The sequence below is a fragment of the Microcaecilia unicolor genome, chromosome 2, assembly GCF_901765095.1.
Source record: "Microcaecilia unicolor chromosome 2, aMicUni1.1, whole genome shotgun sequence".
Classification (NCBI taxonomy): domain Eukaryota; kingdom Metazoa; phylum Chordata; class Amphibia; order Gymnophiona; family Siphonopidae; genus Microcaecilia; species Microcaecilia unicolor.
This window is the reverse complement of record NC_044032.1, coordinates 381,743,079-381,764,376: the sequence shown is the minus strand read 5'-3', so window position 1 is coordinate 381,764,376 and position 21,298 is coordinate 381,743,079. Positions and strand designations below refer to the sequence as shown.

General features: G+C 46.0%; 1 protein-coding gene across 2 annotated transcripts in view; it reads left to right on the top strand.

Moving 5' to 3' along the window:
* Window positions 1–332: 332 nt before the first annotated feature.
* The window catches only part of LOC115461024 (17-beta-hydroxysteroid dehydrogenase 13-like), a 74,829-nt gene continuing 53,863 nt past the window's right edge, over window positions 333–21,298 (top strand). The window contains exon 1 of one of the 2 annotated variants that reach the window (XM_030190543.1): window positions 333–746. In XM_030190543.1, coding sequence (XP_030046403.1) covers window positions 537–746 — 210 coding nt within the window. In that variant the 5' untranslated portion in view covers window positions 333–536. Of the gene's footprint in view, window positions 747–19,818; window positions 20,090–21,298 lie in introns of those variants that run through there. The other variant, XM_030190544.1, reaches the window with a different exon arrangement.

Here is a 21,298-nt window from a genome sequence, read left to right as displayed (position 1 = left end):
GCTCTGACAGGAGCCGCTGTGAGATGAGTGGGAGGGAGCCGGGCATTGGTTGGGTAGGCAGCTGAACTGAGGAGAGACAGAGACATCTGGTGGAGGAGGCACATGGTTCACGACAGGTTGTTGGGCAGCAGTCAAAAAGTGTACCAGTGAAGTTCAATGTTTTCCACCTGAAAACGCTTTAAACTTATTTCATCAGAGGGTCCTGCACAGCAAACGTGTTATTGAGAAATCTCTGTATTTTGAAAGCAGCTGATGTATTTATTTATTTATTTTATTTTGTGGTACACAGACATTTGCCAATGAGAGCCGGAGAATCCGGTTTTTACCTGTTTCCTCAGCAGTACTTTTAAGCCCCGCTTCTGCAGCATTGTGATACTGAATGAGTTAATTATCTCTGAGCTGTATTTACAGTGCATGTGACTTCTAGCAAACAGGAAGGAAGGTGGAAGAAATGCCTTGCATTTAGTTCCAATGTACAGGATCGGATGGGCACTTTCTGGTAGCCCTACAAAAGAAGCACAGGAGCAGCAGAAAGGATGAATCTCTTCCTGGAAATTCCAATCCTTCTGATCACCATCATTTACTCCTACCTGGAGGCTCTGGTGAAGCTTTTCATTCCTGCAAAGAGAAAGTCTGTCAGTGCAGAGATCGTTCTGATCACTGGCGCTGGCCATGGCATTGGCAGAGCCACAGCAACTGAATTTGCCAAACATCAAAGTACATTGGTCTTGTGGGACATTAGCAAGGTGAGCGAGAGAACAATTATTTTCCATTTTCTCTTTTTTTGTTTTTGAATCTCCAACCCCCTAATCACAGACCTACAGATGGAGATAAGATAATTCAATAAAGGGCCCTTCTGCTAAGCAGTGGTAAGCCCACTGTGAGATTGCCATGTGCCAATCCGGAACTATCACCGGGCTACTGCAGGAACCTGGCGATAGCCCCTAGCGCTGGAATTTTACTGGTGGTAATCAGGCAGCGCACTTACTGCATGGCCATTTCTTTTTCCTAAAAATGGACAGATTTTTACCCGCTGCGTTAAAAGGAGGCATCAGTGTGCCTCACAAACAAACACATGCTGACACTAAAAGGACCCCTAACCCCCCTGTTTACTAAGCTACGCTAGCGGCAGCCGGTGCACTAATGCCGACACAACCCATTCACTTTGAATGGGCTGTGTCGGCATTGCTACGCGGCTTAGTAAACAGGGGTTAAGAGTGTAAGTTTTGGAGGTAATCTTTGCTCACACATGTGAAATTCAGAAGTTTGCAGAAAATGCTTCCCCCCCACCCCCCAAAGTCCACCCTGTCCCTCCTCCAATCAACTTCCAGCAATACCCCTGGTAAAATTTTATTCTGAAAGCCTATGGATGTTGAATTTGTTCAAAAAAACCCTAATAAAATTGACATGCCTGGAACTTCCTGTTCAAAATTTGGACGGAACTTGTTAATCCATGGACGTGAGGTAAGGACTGCCACTATACTACTACTGATGCGAAGAAGCCATTCATTTAGGAGAAATGTCTTACCATGCATAGAAGGGAGTAGTTTCTGTCCAGTAAAATAATGTAGTCTAGGAATACCCTAAGCTTGGTCCACTATATCATATGCTCAACCATAATCAGAGAACCCCAGTAATCAAAATGGAATTAGAACCCCAGAGTGTGTCAGTCTTTGTGTGCCCCATGCTGGGGTTAGAGAAAATATGCCCTTTATGGGAAGCTAAGGATGTGAATAATTTATTTTTGGATTAAAAATTTGAACTGTAAATACAGACTACAACAGATAAGAAGTAGCAGTTTTGCACTGCATACACATTTATGAAAGTATTTGACAGTGTATTCCTTTAAAAAAAGAAAAATAAATTCAATGACTGTTGTTGTAAATGTTTTTGAAATCAGTAATTCCAAACTAAAAAGTTAAACATTGTCAAGTCAGTGTGCAAATAAGACCTAGTTTAATAAGTAACTTTCTTGATCCTTAGAGTGCAGCTGCTGCTTTCTTCACCCTGTTGCCTCCTCTTGTGTTCTTATTTCTAGGTGTGAGGAGGTGCTCAGTGAGGGGTTTCTATAACAGGAACATAGATTCCTACTTTCCTCTACAGAATACTATCCTAAACAGGTATATGTGCCATGCAACTGATGTTAAGTGCTACCACCTAACAGCTGCAGAATATGTGTATAACTTACAGTATTCTATAAGTTACAGCCTGGATTCAGTTAATGGCTCTCAAAATTTGGCTCAAAAAAAATCAGCACTGAGCATTATTCTATAACATGTGTTCCAGGATTGATGTCTTTTATAGAACAGCGAGTTGCAGTGGGATCTGTGTCTACGTGTGTAATTGTGATTCCCATTCATACTTCATCCAAGTTCTGCCTATCGGCCTTATTTTCGAAAGTGATGGGCGCCCATATTTCGACCCAAATCGGGAGATGGGCGCCCATCTCGCAAAGGCGCCCAAATCAGTATAATCGAAAGCTGATTTTGGGCGTCTTCAACTGCACTCCATCGCGGGAACGAACAAAGTTGACAGGGGCGTGTCAGAGGCGGGACTGGGGCGTGTTTATCAGCCGAGGAGAGATGGGCGCCTTCAGCAGATAATCAAAAAAAAAGGGCAGCAGAAGCGAGGATTTGGGTCGCTTTTGCTGGACCCTTTTTTCAAGACCCAAATCCCAAAAAAGTGCCCCAACTGGCCAGATGACCACCGGAGGGAATCGGGGATGACCTCCCCTGACTCCCCCAGTGGTCACTAACCCCCTCCCACCACAAAAAAGAACTTTAAAAACTTTTTTGGCAGCCTGTATGCAAGCCTCAAATGTCATACCCAGCTCCCTGACAGCAGTATGCAGGACCCTTGGAGCAGTTGTTAGTGGGTGCAGTGGACGTCAGGCAGGCGGACCCAGGCCCATCCCCCCCCCACCTGTTCCACTTGTGCAGGTTAATGTTGAGCCCTCCAAACCCCCTCCAAACCCACTGTACCCACATGTAGGTGCCCCCTGCACCCCTTAGGGCTATGGTAATGGTGTAGACTTGTGGGCAGTGGGTTTGGGGGGGATTTGGGGGGCTCAGCACATAAGGGAAGGGTGCTATGCACCTGGGAGCTATTTTAAGTTTTGTTTTTTAATTTGTAAAAGTGCCCCCTAGGGTGCCCAGTTGGTGTCCTGGCATGTGAGGGGGGACCAGTGCACTACGAATCCTGGCCCCTCCCACGACCCAATGCCTTGAATTTGTTCATTTTTCAGTTGGGCGCCTTCGGTTTCCATTATCGCTGAAAACCGATAGCATCCAGCTCAAAAATGCCCAAATCCTAGGCATTTGCCCCGCACAACCCGTATTATCGAAAAAAGATGGGAGCCCATCTTTTTTCGAAATTGCGGTTTGTCCCGCCCCTTCGCATGGCCGCCCAAGGAGATGGGCACCCACTTTTGATTATGCCCCTCAGTGTGCTTTTTCTTTGTTGAGTTTTAGTTTAAATGCATTAGCCCAAGAGTCCATGGTGTTCAAGCTGTTCTTGATTGCATTGGTGATTTCTGTGAGGTTATATTTGTAAGGTATGTATATTGTGACATCGTCTGCATAGATGAAAGGGTTAAAGCCTTGGTTGGATAAGGACTTGGCTAGTGAGGTCATCATTAGGTTGAAGAGGATCGGTGATAGTGGTGATCCTTGTGGTACTACACAGTCTGCTTTCCACGGTGATGATATGCTTGAGTTTGATTTTACGTGATATGTTCTTGTGATTAGGAAACCCTTGATCCAGCTAAGTATGTTTCCACCGATCCCGAACTTATCTAGTAATCTTATTAATATATTATGGTTTACCATGTCGAATGCACTAGACATGTCGAATTGGAGGAGGAGGATGTTTTTGCCTATTACTATTTCCTGCTTGAATTTGGCTAGGAGGGTGATTAGTACTGTTTCTGTGCTGTGGAGGGGATGAAAACCTGATTGTGATTCGTGTAATATTGAGAATTTGTTTATATAATCTTTAAGTTCTTTGGCTACCATGCTTTCCATCAGTTTGATTATCAAAGGGATGGAAGCTACTGGACAGTAGTTAGTGATTTCATTTGTTTTTTTCTTGGTGTCTTTTGGTATCGGGGTGAGTAGGATGTTGCCATTTTTATTAGGGAAGATATCTTGCTGAAGCATGTAGTTTAGGTGGGATGTGAGGTCTGCTATGAAATGGTCATGGGTGGATTTCATTAGGTAGTTGGGACAGGTATCTAGTTTGCAGTGAGTGTTAGAGAATCTGCTGATCGCTTGTGTAACTGTATCGACGGTAAGGAGGGCGAAGTTTAACCAGGTTCAGTCAGCCGGGTATTCTCCAGTGGTTGGGTCTAACTCATTAAGGAAGTTTTCGATGTTAGTGTTGTCATGAGGTAGCGTGTTGCTTAGGTTTACAATTTTTTCATTGAAATACTTAGCAAGTTCATCTGCAGATGGGATGTCTGTATTCGTTGTAGTGACCAAGTTGGTATCTAGGAGTTTGTTCACGAGTTGGTATAATTTCTTTGTGTCTTTGTAATCTGTCCCTATTTTAGTTTTATAGTATGATCTTTTGGTCTGTCTTATTGCATATTTGTATTTTCTTTGTGATTGTTTCCATGTGTTGAGTGTGTGTTTGTCTTTTGTTTTTTTTCATGCTTGTTTGAATTTCCTGGATTGTGTTTTTAGCTTTTTCAGTTCATCGTTGAACCATGGTATTGAGTTATGCTTTCATGAGGTTCTTGTTTGTAAGGGTGCTATTTCATCTAGTATGCATTTGCACCTTTTATCCCATTCCATGAGGAAGTATATGGAGTCTGTTTGTGCTATCCATTCATTGTTGTATATCAGTTGCCAGTGCTGTAGGATGTGTGTTCTTGTATTTGGTGTAATCCCTTCTTCCGCCAGTGTAGGGATAGGTTTAGTTTGTAGTGGTCAGTCCAGGCTGTTTCAGTCCAGTTAATATCTGTTATTTTTAAGTTCTGGTCTGTTGAAAGTTTATGTGAGATGAGATCAAGTGTGTGCCGTGGGTTGCTTGCATTTGTGGCCATTTGAGATCCCATAAGTGCAGGAATTCCTTACATTCCCGTGCGTTGATTGAGTTTGGGTCTTCTAAGTGAAGGTTGATGTCTCCTAGTACTAGTACATTGGAGTAGGTTACACATGTGTTTGAGATGAAGTCCATGAAGTTAGTTTGGCCTTTGTTCCAATTACCTGGAGGTCTGTAAAACAAAACACAGTTCAAATGATCGCGTAGGGTTTTGTTGTGGATTCTGATTGAGGCAATTTCAAGTTGCGGTGTCATGGACTCGGCTGTGATTTCGGTGGTAAAGTGGGATCGATAGATTAGTGCTATGCCTCCACCTCTCTTTTCCTTTCTGGTCCAGTGTGTGATTTTGTATCCTGGAGGGCACAGGTCTAGGATTATAGGATCCTTTTGGTTGTGGATCCAGGTTTCCGTGATGAAGAGTAGGTCAATGTCTTCTGCCATGATCCAGTCTGTTAGTATTGCTGTTTTGTTTACAGCAGATCTAGCGTTGATGTAGCTCACTTCAATTGTTTGGAATGGATCTTCTGTGTTTGGTGTTGTGTGGACTTTTATTAGTTGTCATTTCTTTGTTGAGGTGGGTTTGTTTGGACCCTTCTTTGCATTTTGTGGTGGTTGTCCACATGATGGTGTTCTTCCTTTGTTTAAGTTGTTGCCAGTTTGTTGAGATGTATCTGATCAATCTTTGATGATTGTACAGTATGTGTATACTGTTACTTTCTGCAAGAGGGGTGGTTAGTGTTAAGTGGATCAGTGTTAAGGAGTATAAATTCACGTTATTCAGTTAGCTTCTATAGAAAATTAATAGTCATGACTTCTTCACAAATACAATGGGCCACAAACAAACTGAACATAGAAGCCTCACAAACTTCTGACAAGCACAATCCTATGGATTCTATACAGGGTGCCTAGTGTTCCGTGTCGAGATCCAAGAGCATTCTATAATAACACATGTAACTTAATTGACATAACAAGCCAATTAGCATTGTTAACAGCACTTAACAAGCAATAGTGCGTGTTCCAGAGGAGACCCGGGAAATTATAGACCGGTGAGTCTGACATCGATGCCGGGCAAAATGGTAGAGACTATTATCAAGAACAAAATTACAGAGCACATTCAAAAGCATGGACTAATGGAACAAAGTCAACATGGATTTAGCAAAGGGAAGTCTTGCCTCACCAATCTGCTGCATTTCTTTGAAGGAGTAAACAAACATGTGGACAAAGGTGAGCCAGTTGATATTGTGTATCTAGATTTTCAGAAGGCGTTTGATAAAGTCCCTCATGAAAGACTACAGAGGAAATTAGAGGGACATGGGATTGGAGGTAGTGTCTTACTGTGGATTAAAAACTGGTTTAAAGATAGGAAACAGAGAGTAGGATTAAAAGGTCAATATTCACAATGGAGAAGGGTAGTTAATGGGGTCCCTCAGGGATCTGTGCTGAGACCTCTGCTTTTTAACATATTTATAAATAACCTTGAGATGGGGGTAACTAGTGAGGTAATCAAATTTGCCGATGACACAAAGTTATTCAAAGTCGTCAAATTGCAGGAAGATTGTGAAAAACTACAAGCGGACCTTACGAGACTGGGAAACGGGGTGTCTAAATGGCAGATGACATTTAATGTGAACAAGTGCAAAGTGAAGCATGTGGGAAAGAGGAACCCAAACTTTAACTATGTCATGCAAGGTTCAGCGTTGGGAGTCACGGACCAAGAAAGGGATCTAGGTGTCATCATTGATGATACGTTGAAAACTTCTGCTCAATGTGCTGCTGCGGCTAGGAAAGCAAATAGAATGTTTGGTATCATTAGGAAAGGGATTGAAAATAAAAATAAGGATATTATTCAGCCATTGTATCGCTCCATGGTGTGACCACACCTCGAGCATTGTGTTCAATTCTGGTCGCTGCACCTCAAAAAAGATATAGTGGAATTGGAAAAGGTGCAGAGAAGGGCGACAAAGATGATACAGGGGATGGGACGACTTCCCTATGAGGAAAGGCTGAAGAGGCGGATGAGGGGAGATATGATAGAGGTCTATAAGATAATGAGTGGAATGGAATGGGTTGAGGTGGAGCGTCTGTTTACGCTTTCCAAAAATACTGGGACAAAGGGGCATGCGATGAAGCTACAGTGTGGTAAATTGAAAACGAATCGGAGGAAAGTTTTCTTCACTCAACGCGTAGTTAAACTCCGGAACAGCTTTGAATGTAGTTGCAAAAAAAACCACAGAAAGGCAGTATATCAAGTACAATTCCCTTAATAATGTCTTAAGGACTTTATGTTTTGGAAGCTATCCAAACCTTTTTTAAATCCCACTAAGCTAACTGCTTTTACTACATTCTCTGACAATGAATTCCAGAGTTTAATTACACATTGAGTGAAGAAATATTTTCTCTGATTTGTTTTAAATTTACTACTTTGAAGCTTCATTGTTTGCCCCCTTAACCCCCCTGTTCTTTGAACTGGAACATCTAAAGCCTTTCATTGACCTAAAAAAGTTATTTGGAGTTGGTTAAATCATCAGTTATTGTGAACTAATATTGCGGAGAATCAGGCTAGGCCTTTTTCTTGATTCAATTTCTACTTAGTAAAATCCTATTAATATCTAGTCACTCCCCCTTTCATAGTGGTCTAAGGAAGGGTTGATTTTATATGATTTTGTTTTCATCTGTTGTTACCTTATTGGAAGATTATTCTGTATTATGTTTGCCCTGTGTTTCTTAATCAAATGTATACTTGTGGAATTATTTATATAAATGAATAAATAAAAAAAAAAGAAAGAAAAGAAATTACTTACACTGGTGGTCAGATGTAGGAGCAGATAAGGAGCTGCATGGGATGGGGCAGGGCACGCAGCACTCCAAATGAAATATTACCTAACCATTGCCAGCATTCCAGTGGGTCTTCCTCCCTTTCCCATTACACATTCATAGTCCTTTTGTGTATAATTCCATGTTTCAATATCTAAGGGTATTTTGATGTTGTGCTACTTATCTACCTTCCAAATGTGTTGTATTCTAATCTTGTGTGGTATATCTATGCTTATTTCTTGAGTACAGTAGTGAGGTAAAAAGCCCATTTCGTGAAAAAATGAAATGGGTGCTAGCAAGGCTATCCCTCCATCGCTTTCTCCCCTGCCCTCCCCTCCATGTCCCGCAATTCTTCCCTCCCCTCCCATCCCCTCCGTGTCCCGCGATTCTGACCTCCCCTGCACCTCCGCTTATTTTTCTTTGCATGTCCCTGGCCTCTCTTTCACCCGGTATTCACTGAGAAGCTTTTCTGTCAACAAATCGGTTTTAAAAAATTGCAGAACGAATGTCACACTTTTTAAAAGAGGTTGCGATCTCTCTCAGGATATAATAGCACTGTCGGCGAGGCCAGAGAAAAGGCACAGAGGGGTTATTTTTTTCTTTTTTAGAGTAGGGGGAGTGACTGGCTTTTCTTCCCCTGACCCTGTGTTTCCTTCTAGCTTTCTCTTTTCCTCCTTTGGCCGCTGCCGTTTCCTCCTGATGAGGCTTAAGGCGAGCAGAGGAGCCGCTGTAGGAAAGAAACGAAAAGCTCTCCCGGGGAAGGGACCGAGTGGCGGAATTAGAGGGCTGTGGGATAAGTGGGGGAAAGTTGGGCGCAGTGAAAGTTTTGCTGCTCGGAAGTCAGACCGGCGGCAGGCAGGCTGGGCTTGCGTCACCCCCAGCGATCTCGAGGGCAGGACAATGAGAGGGAAGGGAACGCTGGAGGCGACCTGACATCACCAACATGTTACGAACCCAGACAGCCAGCCAGCCAGAGAACCTTGAGGTACAAATTATTATATAGGATAAGTACATAAGTATTAACATACTGGGACAGACCAAAGGTCCATCAAGCCCAGCATCCTGTTTCCAATAGTGGCCAGGTCACAAATACCTGGCAAGATCCCAAAAAAGTACAAAACATTTTATGCTGCTTATCCCAGAAATAAGCAGTGGATATTCCCCAAGTCCATTTTAATAATGGTCTATGGACTTTCCCTTGAGGAAGCCGTCTAAACTTTTTTAAAACCCCGCTAAGCATTTGCCACATTCTCTGGCAGAGTTTAATTACACGTTGAGTGAATAAAAAGTTTCTCCGATTTGTTTTAAATTTACTAATTTGTAGCTTCATTGCATGCCCCCTACTCCTAGTATTTTTGGAAGGAGTGAACAGATGCTCCATGTCTACCCATTCCACTCCACTCATTATTTTATAGTCCTCTATCATATTTCCCCTCAGCCGTCTTTTCTCCAAGCTGAAAAGCCTTAGCCGTTTTAGTCTTTCCTCATAGGGAAGTCGTCCCATCCCCTTTATCATTTTCATTACCCTTCTCTGCACCTTTTCTAATTCCACTATATCTTTTTTGAGATGCGGTAACCAGAATTGAACACAATATTCGAGGTGCGGTCGCACCATTGAGCAATATAAAGGCATTATAACGTCCTCATTTTTGTTTTCCATTTCTTTCCTAATAATACCTAACATTCTATTTGCTTTCTTAGCCACCGCAGCACACTGAGCAGAAGGTGTCAACATATCATCAACGACGACAGCTAGATCCCTTTCTTGGTTGGAGACTCCTAATGTAGAACCATGCATTACGTAGCTATAATTCGGGTTCCTCTTTCCCACATGCATCACTTTGCACTTGCTCACATTAAACATCACCTGCCATTTGGACGCCCAGAGGGGCATAATCAAATGGAAATGCCTATCTCCATGGGTGTCAATCTCCGAGAACGGGTCCGTGAAGGGGGGGGGGCCGAACCGTATTTTTGAAAAAATGGATGTTTTTGAGCTGGGCGTTTGTTTTTTTTGGGCGATAATGGAAACTAAAAACGCCCAGCTCAAAAACGTCCTAATCCGAGCCATTTGGTCATGGGAGGGGCCAGGATTTGTAGTACACTGGCCCCCCTGATATGCCAGGACACCACCTGGGCACCCTAGGTCAGTGCTGTCGACTTCAGAAAAAGCTCCCACATGCATAGTTCCCTTACCACAGGTGCTGAGCTCCCAACCCCCCTCCCACAAAACCCACTACCCACAAATGTACAACACTACCATAGCTCTTAGGGGTGTAGGGGGCACCTACATGTGGGTACAGTAGATTTTGGAGGCCTCCCATTTACCAGCACAAGTGTTATAGGTAGGGGGGATGGGCCTGGGTCCACATGGCTGAAGTGCACTGCGGTACCCACTAAAAGTGCTCCAGGGACCTGCATACACGCAGGCCTCTAGGACTTGTTGCTGTTGTATAACTTTGGCACACCAGTTTACACCTGAAGACTAATCTCTCCGAAAACATCCTTTGTTGAAATAAGCACGTTTACTCACAGTTAACTGCAGATCAGAGGTTGTGCCCCACTGGCAACGAGTCTCCCTGGTACTGAGATTAGCAGTAGGTCAGAGCTGGCAGAATGCTGTACAATGCCCTCTTTCAGCCACATTCAAGGTAAGAACTAAGTTCTCTAACGTGGCTAACACATGGAAGGGATCTAAAACTGGCTTACAAAAATGGCCACTACCTCATGGACTACCGGAAACAAAACTGGACACACTCTGACCCAGTAAGCAGGGGGAAAAGCACAATGGGAGAAGAGCCTATCAACTACCAACATCGTGAGACTGTAACACTACTACTACTACTACTACTTAACATTTCTAAAGCGCTACTAGGGTTACGCAGCGCTGTACAATTTAACATGGAAGGACAGTCCCTGCTCAAGGAGCTAACAAACTAAAAGACAGGTGTACAATCTAAAGACAATCTAAACAATCTAAAGACAAGTGTAGAGTCCGTCTGATAGGGCATACTATGTTTCACGAAAGGTTAGGTGCCGAAAGCAGCATTGAAGAGGTGAGTTTTAAGCAGAGATTTGAAGATGGGTAGGGAGGAGGCTTGGCGTAAGGGTTGAGGAAGATTGTTGCAAGCGTAGGGTGAGGCAAGGCAGAATGAGCGGAGCCTGGAGTTGGCAGTGGTGGAGAAGGGAACTGAAAGGAGGGATTTGTCCTGTGAGCGGAGGTTACGGGCGGGAACATAGGGGGAGATGAGGGTAGAGAGGTAGTGAGGAGCCACAGACCGGGTGAATTTGTAGGTAAGGAGGAGAATCTTGAATTGTATGCGGTATCTGATCGGAAGCCAGTGAAGTTACTTGAGGAGAGGGGTGATGTGAGTATATCGGTTCTGGCGGAATATAAGACGCGCGGCAGCATTCTGAACGGATTGAAGGGGGGATAGATGGCTAAGTGGGAGGCCGGTGAGGAGTAAGTTGCAGTAGTCAAGGCGAGAGGTAATGAGAGCGTGGACAAGAGTTCGTGTGGTGTGCTCAGATAGGAAAGGGTGAATTTTGCTGATGTTGAAGAGGAAGAAGTGACAGGTCTTGGCAGTCTGTTGAATATGCGCAGAGAAGGAGAGGGAGGAATCAAAGATGACTCCGAGGTTGTGGGCAGATGTGACGGGGTGGATGAGGGTGTTATCAACTGAGATAGAGAGTGGAGGAAGAGGAGAGGTGGGTTTAGGTGGAAAGACGAGGAGCTCGGTTTTGGACATGTTCAGCTTCAGGTGGCAGTTGGACATCCAGGCAGCAATGTCGGATAAGCAGGCTGAAACCTTGGCCTGGGTCTCCGCGGTGATGTCTGGTGTGGAGAGATATAGCTGGGTGTCATCAGCATAAAGATGATACTGAAAACCATGAGATGAGATCAGTGAGCCTAGGGAAGAGGTGTAGATTGAGAAGAGAAGGGGTCCAAGGACAGATCCCTGGGGAACTCCTACAGATAGTGGGATGGGAGTGGAGGAAGATCCATGAGAGTGTACTCTGATGGTGCGGTGGGAGAGATAAGAGGAGAACCAGGAAAGGACAGAGCCTTGGAACCCAAAAGAGGACAGTGTGGCAAGAAGTAAATCATGATTGACAGTGTCAAACGCAGCGGATAGATCGAGGAGGATGAGGATAGAATAGTGGCCTCTGGATTTGGCGAGGAGCAGGTCGTTGCAGACTTTAGAGAGTGCTGTTTCTGTCGAGTGTAGAGGGCGAAAACCAGATTGAAGTGGATCTAGGATGGCATGAGAGGAGAGAAAATCAAGGCAACGACTGTGAACGGCGCGCTCAAGTATTTTGGAGAGGAAGGGGAGGAGAGAGATGGGGCGGTAGTTGGAGGGGCAGGTAGGGTCAAGTGATGGTTTTTTTAGGAGAGGTGTGACTACGGCGTGCTTGAAGGTGTCAGGGACAGTTGCAGTGGAGAGGGAAAGGTTAAGGATGCGACAGATGGAGGGGGTAACAGTATGGGAGATGGTGTTAAGTAGGTTGGTGGGGATGGGATCGGAGGAACAAGTGGTGCATTTCGAGGAGGAAAAAAGGCAGGAGGTTTCATCCTCGGTGATCTCAGGAAAGGACGAGAATGAGGCCATGGTTGGTTGGTTATTGGATAGGGCTACAGGCTGAAGAGGAGGTGGTAACTTGGTAGTGAACTCAAGGTTGATCTTTTGTACCTTGTCACAGAAGTAGTCAGCCAGCGATTGAGGAGAGAGTGAAGGGGGAGTGGGAGCGGGTGCACTTTGAGGAGGGAGTTAAGGGTGATGAAGAGACGACGAGGGTTGGAGCTGAGAGAGTTGGTCAATTGGGTGTAATAGTCCTGTTTTGCAAGGAATAGGGAGGAGTGGAAAGAGGATAGCATGAATTTGTAGTGAAGGAAGTCTGGATGGGTACGAGATTTCCTCCAGAGGCGTTCAGTGGATCGGGTGCAGGAGCAAAGGTAACGGATGCAAGGGGTCAGCCAGGGCTGGGGATTAGTACGCTTTGTGGGACAGGAGGTGGATGGAGTGAGGGTGTCCAAAGCAGAGGAGAGAACAGCATTGTAAGCGGAGACCGCTTTGTCTACAGTCTCGGAGGACATGATGGAGGGGAGGAGATTAGAGATACTAGAGGATAAAGTGGGGGGGGGGGGGTCAATAGCCTGGAGATTCCTAGAGGAGGTGGTTAAAGTTGGACGGGGCAGAGGGGGGGGGGTGAAGAAGTGTGAATGTGATCAGGTGATGATCGGAGAGAGGGAGAGCAGAAGCGTGGAAGTTGGAGGGTGAACCAGAGGAGGAGAGGACTAGGTCAAGACAGTGGCCGTCACGTTGAGTGGGGGTGGTGGAGCACAGCTGGAGGTTGAAGGAGGATGTTAGGGTGAGGAACTTAGAAGCGTTAGGGTCGGATGGGTGTGTATGTTAAAGTCTCCGAGAATGAGGGACGGAGATGAGGGTTCAAGAAAGACGGACAGCCAGGCATCAAAGTCGGTGAGGAAGGAAGAGACGGATTTATCAGGGGGACGGTAGATGACTGCGACTCTGAGTGGCAGCGGGTAGAATAGCCGGATGGAGTGGGCTTCAAAGGATGAGAAGCAGTGAGACTGCGGTAGGGGAGGGGTTGGAAACTACAGGAGGGCGAGAGTAGTAGCCCAACGCCTCCACCACGGCCAGCTGGGCGGGGAGTGTGGGAGAAGAGATAACCTCCATGGCAGAGGGCCGCGACTGAGGCCAAGTCGTCCGGGGAGATCCAGGTTTTGGTTAGGGTGAGCAGTTGAAGGGAGCGAGAGATGAAGAGATCATGGGTGAAGGGCAATTTGTTACAGACTGAGTGGGCATTCCACAAGGCGCATGAGAAGGGGAGGGAAGAGGGGGGGAGGAGGGGAATAGAGACGAGATTGGAGACATCTCAGAATCGTTTGCATGGATAGGACGGGGACAGGTGAGGGGGACCTGGATTAGGGTTAATGTCTCCCGCGGATAGCAGGAGGAGGAGCAGGAGAATGCGGAGGAGGGTGGGGGAGGTCGGGTGGCAAAGGCGACGAAGACGAGGTGTACTTAGGAGGAATGGGGATGGGTTAATGGCAGGAAGGAAGTGGTGAAGGTTAAGAGCTAGGAAGGAGGTGGGGGACAGGAGGGATGGTGAGGTGGAGGGGGATGAGGGTGAATGGGGTATTGCCGTGGTGGGCATGGCGGGAGGGCAGCGAATTCTAGTGGTAGACAGTGGGAGTGGGGGGGAAAGAAGATTAGGAAGGGACAGGGCAAGGAAGAGAACGTGGACAGGGGCCATAAGTACTGACTGAGGTGTGGCAGGTGACTATGTAGTGACTGAGGTGACTGAGGTGATAAGCAGATAGATAGAGCTGGAAAGCTGGGTTTTGGACTGGCGAGTAGGTAAGTCAATGGCTGACAAGCTAGCAGGCAGGTAGGTAAGTCAATGGCTGAGAGGCTCGCAAGCAGGCAGGCTACTCGATGTGTTAACAGGCAGGCGGGTAGCAGCTGGAACAGGCGGTCAGGATCAAGCTGGGGTAGATTGACAGGAGCAAGCTGGAACAGGCTGGATCAAGTTGGAATAAGTCCTAGCAAGCTGGAACAAGCTGGAACAAGCAGGAACAGATGGACTGTGTCAGGATGAGCAGACGGACAGGAACAGATGGACTGTGACGAGCAGGACCAGCAGACGACAGAGTAACAGGATACGCTGAGATGGATGGATTGGAACACGCTGGAACAGACGGACTGGCACAAGCGGGTCATGCAGAAACGGATGGAACAAGCTGGGTAGGCTGGGATGGACGGACTGGAACAAGCTGGGGCAGGCTGGAACAAGCTGGAACAACAAGTTGGAACATGCTGGGGAAGGTTGGAGCAGATGAACTGGAACAAGTTGGAATAGACGGATTGGAGCAGGCTGAACACACTGGAGTTGGTGGACTGGAACAAGCAGGGGGTAAGCTGGATCGGCGGACTGGAGCAAGCCGGGAACAGGAGGACTGGAATACGCTGGAGCACGCTGGAGCAGATGGATTGTAGAGTCTGGATCAGGCGGACTGGACCACACTGGAGCCGATGGGCTGGAACAAGCTGGGGGTAGGCTGAATCGGCGGACTGGAACAGACTGGGATCAGGAGGACTGAAACGAGCTGGGAGATGCTGGAGCAGATGGATTGGAGCAGGCAGGGAGAAGCTGGATCAGGCGGTCTGGAATGGGGACTGGAACACACTGGAGCACACTGGAACGGTCTGGAACGGGGACTGGAACACACTGGAGCACACTGGAACACACTGGAGTCGATGGACTGGAACACGCAGGGGGAATGTTGGATCAGCGGACTGGAACAAGATGGGATCAGATGGATAGGAGGACTGGAACAAACTGGAACACGCTGGGGCAGATGAACTGGAAACAGCAGGGGGAAAGCTGGACTGGAGCAAGCAAGCAGGGAGAAGCTGGGGAGGGTGGACTGGGGCAGGCTGGAGCAGCTGGGCAGACTTCCACACGGTGCCTAAGCACAGTGCTCCGCCACGACTGCCCTATCTCTGAGCACTCGGCACCGCGAATGAGGGCAGGCCGCGGGAGGAAGGGCAGTGTAGGCGTCGGGCCGCTGGGACCGGGAGCACCGCGGTGGTACGGAGGCCTCTTGGATCGCTGGGTCGGGCCGCGCCACGAGGTCGGGTGCGCACCACGAGGCCGCGGGTGAGCTCGCTCCGACTCACCCGGGTCACACAGTGCTCTCACCCGATACGGTCCCGAGCAGTTCCTGCCGGGGAGCGTGGCGGCCGACCCAGACTCGCTCACGGACTCGGCGAATTCGGCGCCCGGCGGCCGACAGCACGTGGCCTTCTCCCAGCTTGGGCCCCCGCAGCAATGGAGGGCCGAATTGGACCCGTCCGCGACGCGGCTACCTGGAGCCTGGACCTGGACCGCGGCTACCGAAGGTGGCAAACCCTGGGCAGCGGGCGTCGATCCGTGCTTCTGGCTCTTCTGGGGGGGATCGCACCGTGGCGGGAGCACTGGGGAGTCGACCCTGGACCAGAGCTCCCCACAGTGCGTCCTACCAGTCGGCCATCTTAGCATCACAATCTAATGAAATCACGGATCCCAATACCCTACACCCACCACAATGCAATGCTGATGTGACCCTGTAGTGCACCCGAGAGCCACATCTGACCCAGGGAAAGACTGTCACAGGATAGAACACATTTTTAATGTGGGGTTTTTTTTTATGGGAGGGGTTTATTGACCACTGGGGGAGTCTGGGGAGGTCATCCCCGATTCCCTCCAGTGGTCATCTGGGCAGTTGGGGCACTTTTTGGGGACTTGTTCGTGAAAAAAAAGGGTCCAAAAAAAGTGACCCAAAATCGCGGCAAAAATGCATTTTTTTTTCCGATTATCAGCTAAAGACGCCCTTCTCTCCTCAGCTGATAACTAGTCCCGCCCCAGTCCCGCCTTCACCACGCCTCCAACACGCCCCTGTCAACTTTATTCGTTTCCGTGACGGAGTGCAGTTGGAAACGCCCAAAATCGGCTTTCGATTATACCGATTTGGGCGCCTTTGCGAGAAAAACGCCCATCTCCCGATTTGGGTCGAAATATAGGCGTTTTCTCTTTCGAAAATAAGCAGGCCAGTCTCCCAGTCTGGTAAGGCCCTCTTGTAATTTTTCACAATCCTCTTGCGATTTAACAACTTTGAATAACTTTGAGTTGTCAGCAAATTTAATTACCTCACTAGTTACTCCCATCTCTAGGTCATTTATAAATATGTTAAAAAGCAGCAGTCCGAGCACAGACCCCTGGGGAACCCCACTAACTAATACTGACCATTTAACCCTACTCTCTGTTTTCTATCTTTTAACCAGTTTTTAATCCACAATAGGACATTACCTCCTACCCTATGACTTTCCAGTTTCCTCTAGAGTCTTTCTTGAGGTACTTTGTCAAATGCCTTTTGAAAAACCGGTTCCCCTTTATCCACATGTTTGTTCACCCATTCAAAGAAATGTAATAGACTGGTGAGGCAAGATTTCCCTTCACTAAATCCATGTTGGCTTTGTCTCATTAATCCATGCTTTTGAATATGCTCTGTAATTTTGTTCTTTATAATAGTCTCTACCATTTTACCCAGCACCAACGTCAGACTCATCAGTCTATAATTTCCCGGATCTCCTCTGGAACCTTTTTTAAAAATCAGCATTATATTGGCCAGCCTCCAATCTTCCGGAACCACGCTCAATTTCAAAAATAAACTGCATATTACTAATAATAGTTCCGCAAGTTCATTTTTCAATTCTATCAGTACTCTGGGATGAGTACCATCTGGTCTAGAGATTTGCTACTCTTCAGTTTGTCAAATTGCCCCATTACATCCTCCAGGTTTATAGAGATTTCATTCAGGTTCTCCGACTAGTCAGTTTTGAATACCATTTCTGGCACCGGTATCTCTCCCAAATCTTCCTAAGTGAACACCGAAGCAAAGAATTCAATTAATCTCTCCGCTATGTCTTTGTCTTCCCTGATTGCCCCTTTTACCACTCGGTCATCTAGCGGTCCAACTGATTCTTTTGCTGGCTTCTTGTTTTTAATATACCGAAAATAAATTTTTACTATGTGTTTTTGCCTCCATCGCAATCTTTTTTTCAAAGTCCCTCTTTGCCTTCCTTATCAGCACTTTTTATTTAACTTGACATTCCTTATGCTGTTTCTTATTATTTTCAGTTGGTTCCTTCTTCCATTTTCTGAAGGATTTTCTTTTAGCTCTAATAGCTTCCTTCACCTCACTTTTTAACCATGCCGGCTGTCCTTTGGTCTTCCGTTCTCATTTTTTAATTCACGGAATATATTTGGCCTGGGCTTCCAGGATGGTATTTTTGAACAGCATCCACGCCTGATGTAAATTTTTGACTCTCGCAGCTGCTTCTCTAAGTTTTTTTTTCACCGTTCTTCTCATTTTATCGTAGTCTCCTTTTTGAAAGTTAAATGCTAACGTATTGGATTTCCTGTGTATACTTACTCCAAAGCTAATATCAAATCTGATCATATTATGATCACTGTTATCAAGCGGCCCCAGCATCATTACCTCCCACACCAGACATGTGCTCCACTAAGGACTAAGTCTAGAATTTTTCCTTCTCTTGTCGGCTCCTGTACCAGCTGCTCCATAAAGCAGTCCTTGATTTCATCAAGGAATTTTACCTCCCTAGCATGCCCTGATGTTACATTTACCCAGTCAATATCGGGGTAATTGAAATCACCCATTATTATTGTATTGCCCAGTTTGTTTGCGTCCCCCATTTCCTTTAACATTTCTACATCTATCTGTTCATCCTGGCCAGGCAGACGGTAGTACACTCCTATCACTATCCTTTTCCCCTTTACACATGGAATTTCAATCCATAGGGATTCCAAGATGTGTTATGATTCCTGCAGAATTTCAATTTATTTGATTCAAGGCCCTCCTTAACACAATGCTACCTTTCCACCAATTCAATCCACCCTATCACTACAATATAATTTGTAACCAGTGTCCCACTGGTTATCCTCCTTCTACCAGGAGGATGCCTATTATATCTAATTTTTCATTTAGTGCAATGTATTCTAACTCTCCCATCTTCTTTCTTAGGCTTCTGGCACTCGCGTATAGACATTTCAAATTATGTTTGTTGTTCCTACTTACATCATGCTCTTTACTTGACAGTATTAATTTTCAATCTTTTGTCTGATTTTTATTTTTATTTAAGGACACCTGATCTACTATGGTTTTTTTTGCAACCTCACTACCGAGATATCCTCTCTTCCCTGGTTTGGCGATATATTTGAAAGATACCTTATTCCGAACCATGTGCTTTTGAGCGACTGTTGGCCTTCCCCCAGTTTCAAGTTTGAAAGCTCCTCTATCTCCTTTTTAGATGCCCATGCCAGCAGCCTGGTCCCACCCTGGTTAAGGTGGAGCCCATCCTTTCGGAATAGGCTCCCCCTTCCCCAAATGTTGCCCAGTTCCTAACAACTCTAAAACCCTCCTCCCTGCACCATCGTCTCATACACGCATTGAGACTCCAGAGCTCTCCGACTGTTTCTGTTACTCTGCACACTGCCTTGATGCCTGTAATGATATAATGGTACATTAAAGTGTGGCAGTGGTGTTTGAGACTGGGCCATTTTTCAGGGAGCTACAGAAAGGGAACAATGAGAGTGGCACTGAAGAGGGATGGGGCCGCTATAAATGGAGCCGCTGTGAGATGAGTGAGAGGGAGCCAGGCATTGTGGCCATAATTGGTTGGGTACGCAGCTGAACTGAGGAGAGGCAGAGACATCGCTGAGGGAGGTGGAGGAGGCACATGGTTCAGGACAGGTTGATGGGCATCAGTCCCAAAGTGTACCAGTGAAGTTCAATATTTTATATAAGTACATAAGTACATAAGTAATGCCACATTGGGAAAAGACCAAGGGTCCATCGAGCCCAGCATCCTGTCCACGACAGCGGCCAATCCTGGCCAAGGGCACCTGGCGAGCTTCCCAAACATACAAACATTCTATACATGTTATTCCTGGAATTGTGGATTTTTCCCAAGTCCATTTAGTAGTGGTTTATGGACTTATTCTTTATGAAACCGTCTAACTCCTTTTTAAGCTCTGCTAAGCTAACCGCCTTCACCATGTGCTTTAATCTTATTTCTTCAGAGGGTCCTGCATGGCAAACAGTGTTACTGAGAAATCTCTGCATTTTGAAAGCAGCTGATCTGGCCCATGCATTTATTTATTTATTTATTTTATTTTGTGGTACACAGACATTTGCCAATGAGAGCCAGAGAATCTGGTTTTTACCTGTGTCCTCAGCAGTACTTTTAAGCCCCCCTTCTGCAGCATTGTGATACTGAATGAGTTAATTATCTCTGAGCTGTATTTACATTGCATGTGACTTCTAGAAAACAGGAGAGGAAGGGGGAAGAAATGCCTTTCATTTAGTGCCAATGTACAGGATCGGATGGGCACTTTCTGGTAGCCCTACAAAAGAAGCACAGGAGCAGCAGAAAGGATGAATCTCTTCCTGGAAATTCTAATCCTTCTGATCACCATCATTTACTCCTACCTGGAGGCTCTGGTGAAGCTTTTCATTCCTGCAAAGAGAAAGTCTGTCAGTGCAGAGATCGTTCTGATCACTGGCGCTGGCCATGGCATTGGCAGAGCCACAGCAATTGAATTTGCCAAACATCAAAGTACATTGGTCTTGTGGAACATCAGCAAGGTGAGAGAGAGAACAATTCTTTTCCATTTTCTCTTTTTTTGTTTTTGAATCTCCAACCCCCTTATCACAGACCTACAGAATGAGATAAAATAATTCACTAAGGGGCCCTTCTACCAAGCAGCGGTAAGCCCACTGTGGGAATGCTATGTGCCAATCTGGAACTACCGCTGGGCTACCGCAGGAACCTGGTGATAATTGCCACTCCTAGTGCACAAAATTTATTAATCTTCAAACAAATAATAATATAAGAATAACACATTAAAATTGACTCAAAGTCAATTTTAATGTGTTATTGTTATATTATTATTTGTTTGAAGATTAATAAATTTTGTTTTTTAAGAAAAGATAATTTGGTTCCATTCTTTGGATAGCCTGGCTTATTTTCCCACCTTTTTATTTTTCGTTTCACGCCTCGTGGGATCTATTGAGTTCTCCACTGTTTGTGGATTCTCGTTACACTCCTAGTGCACGCCATTTCCGGAACTTAACCGGCTGAACTCGGGCAGGGTCTTGCGCTGCCTGGTTAGCACTGGGTTAGTGCAGGAGCCCTTACCGCCATCTCAATGGGTGGCAGTAAGGGCTCCCCACCGAAATGCCCGTGCAGTAAGTAGTTCACTTACCGCATGGCTATTTCTTTTTCCTAAAAATGGACAGACTTTTACCCGCTGCGTTAAAAGGAGGCATCAGTGTGCCTCACAAACAAACACATGCTGACACTAAAAGGACCCCTAACCCCCCTGTTTACTAAGCTACGCTAGCGGCAGCCAGTGCACTAATGCCGACACAACCCATTCACTTTGAATGGGCTGTGTCGGCATTGCTACGCGGCTTAGTAAACAGGGGTTAAGAGTGTAAGTTTTGGAGGTAATCTTTGCTCACACATGTGAAATTCAGAAGTTTGCAGAAAATGCTTCCCCCCCCCCCCCCACCCCCCAAAGTCCACCCTGTCCCTCCTCCAATCAACTTCTAGCAATACCCCTGGAAAAATTTTATTCTGAAAGCCTATGGATGTTGAATTTGTTCAAAAAAACCCTAATAAAATTGACATGCCTGGAACTTCCTGTTCAAAATTTGGACGGAACTGGTTAATCCATGGACGTGAGGTGAGGACTGCCACTATACTACTACTGATGCGAAGAAGCCATTCATTTAGGAGAAATGTCTTACCATGCACAGAAGGGAGTAGTTTCTGTCCAGTAAAATAATGTA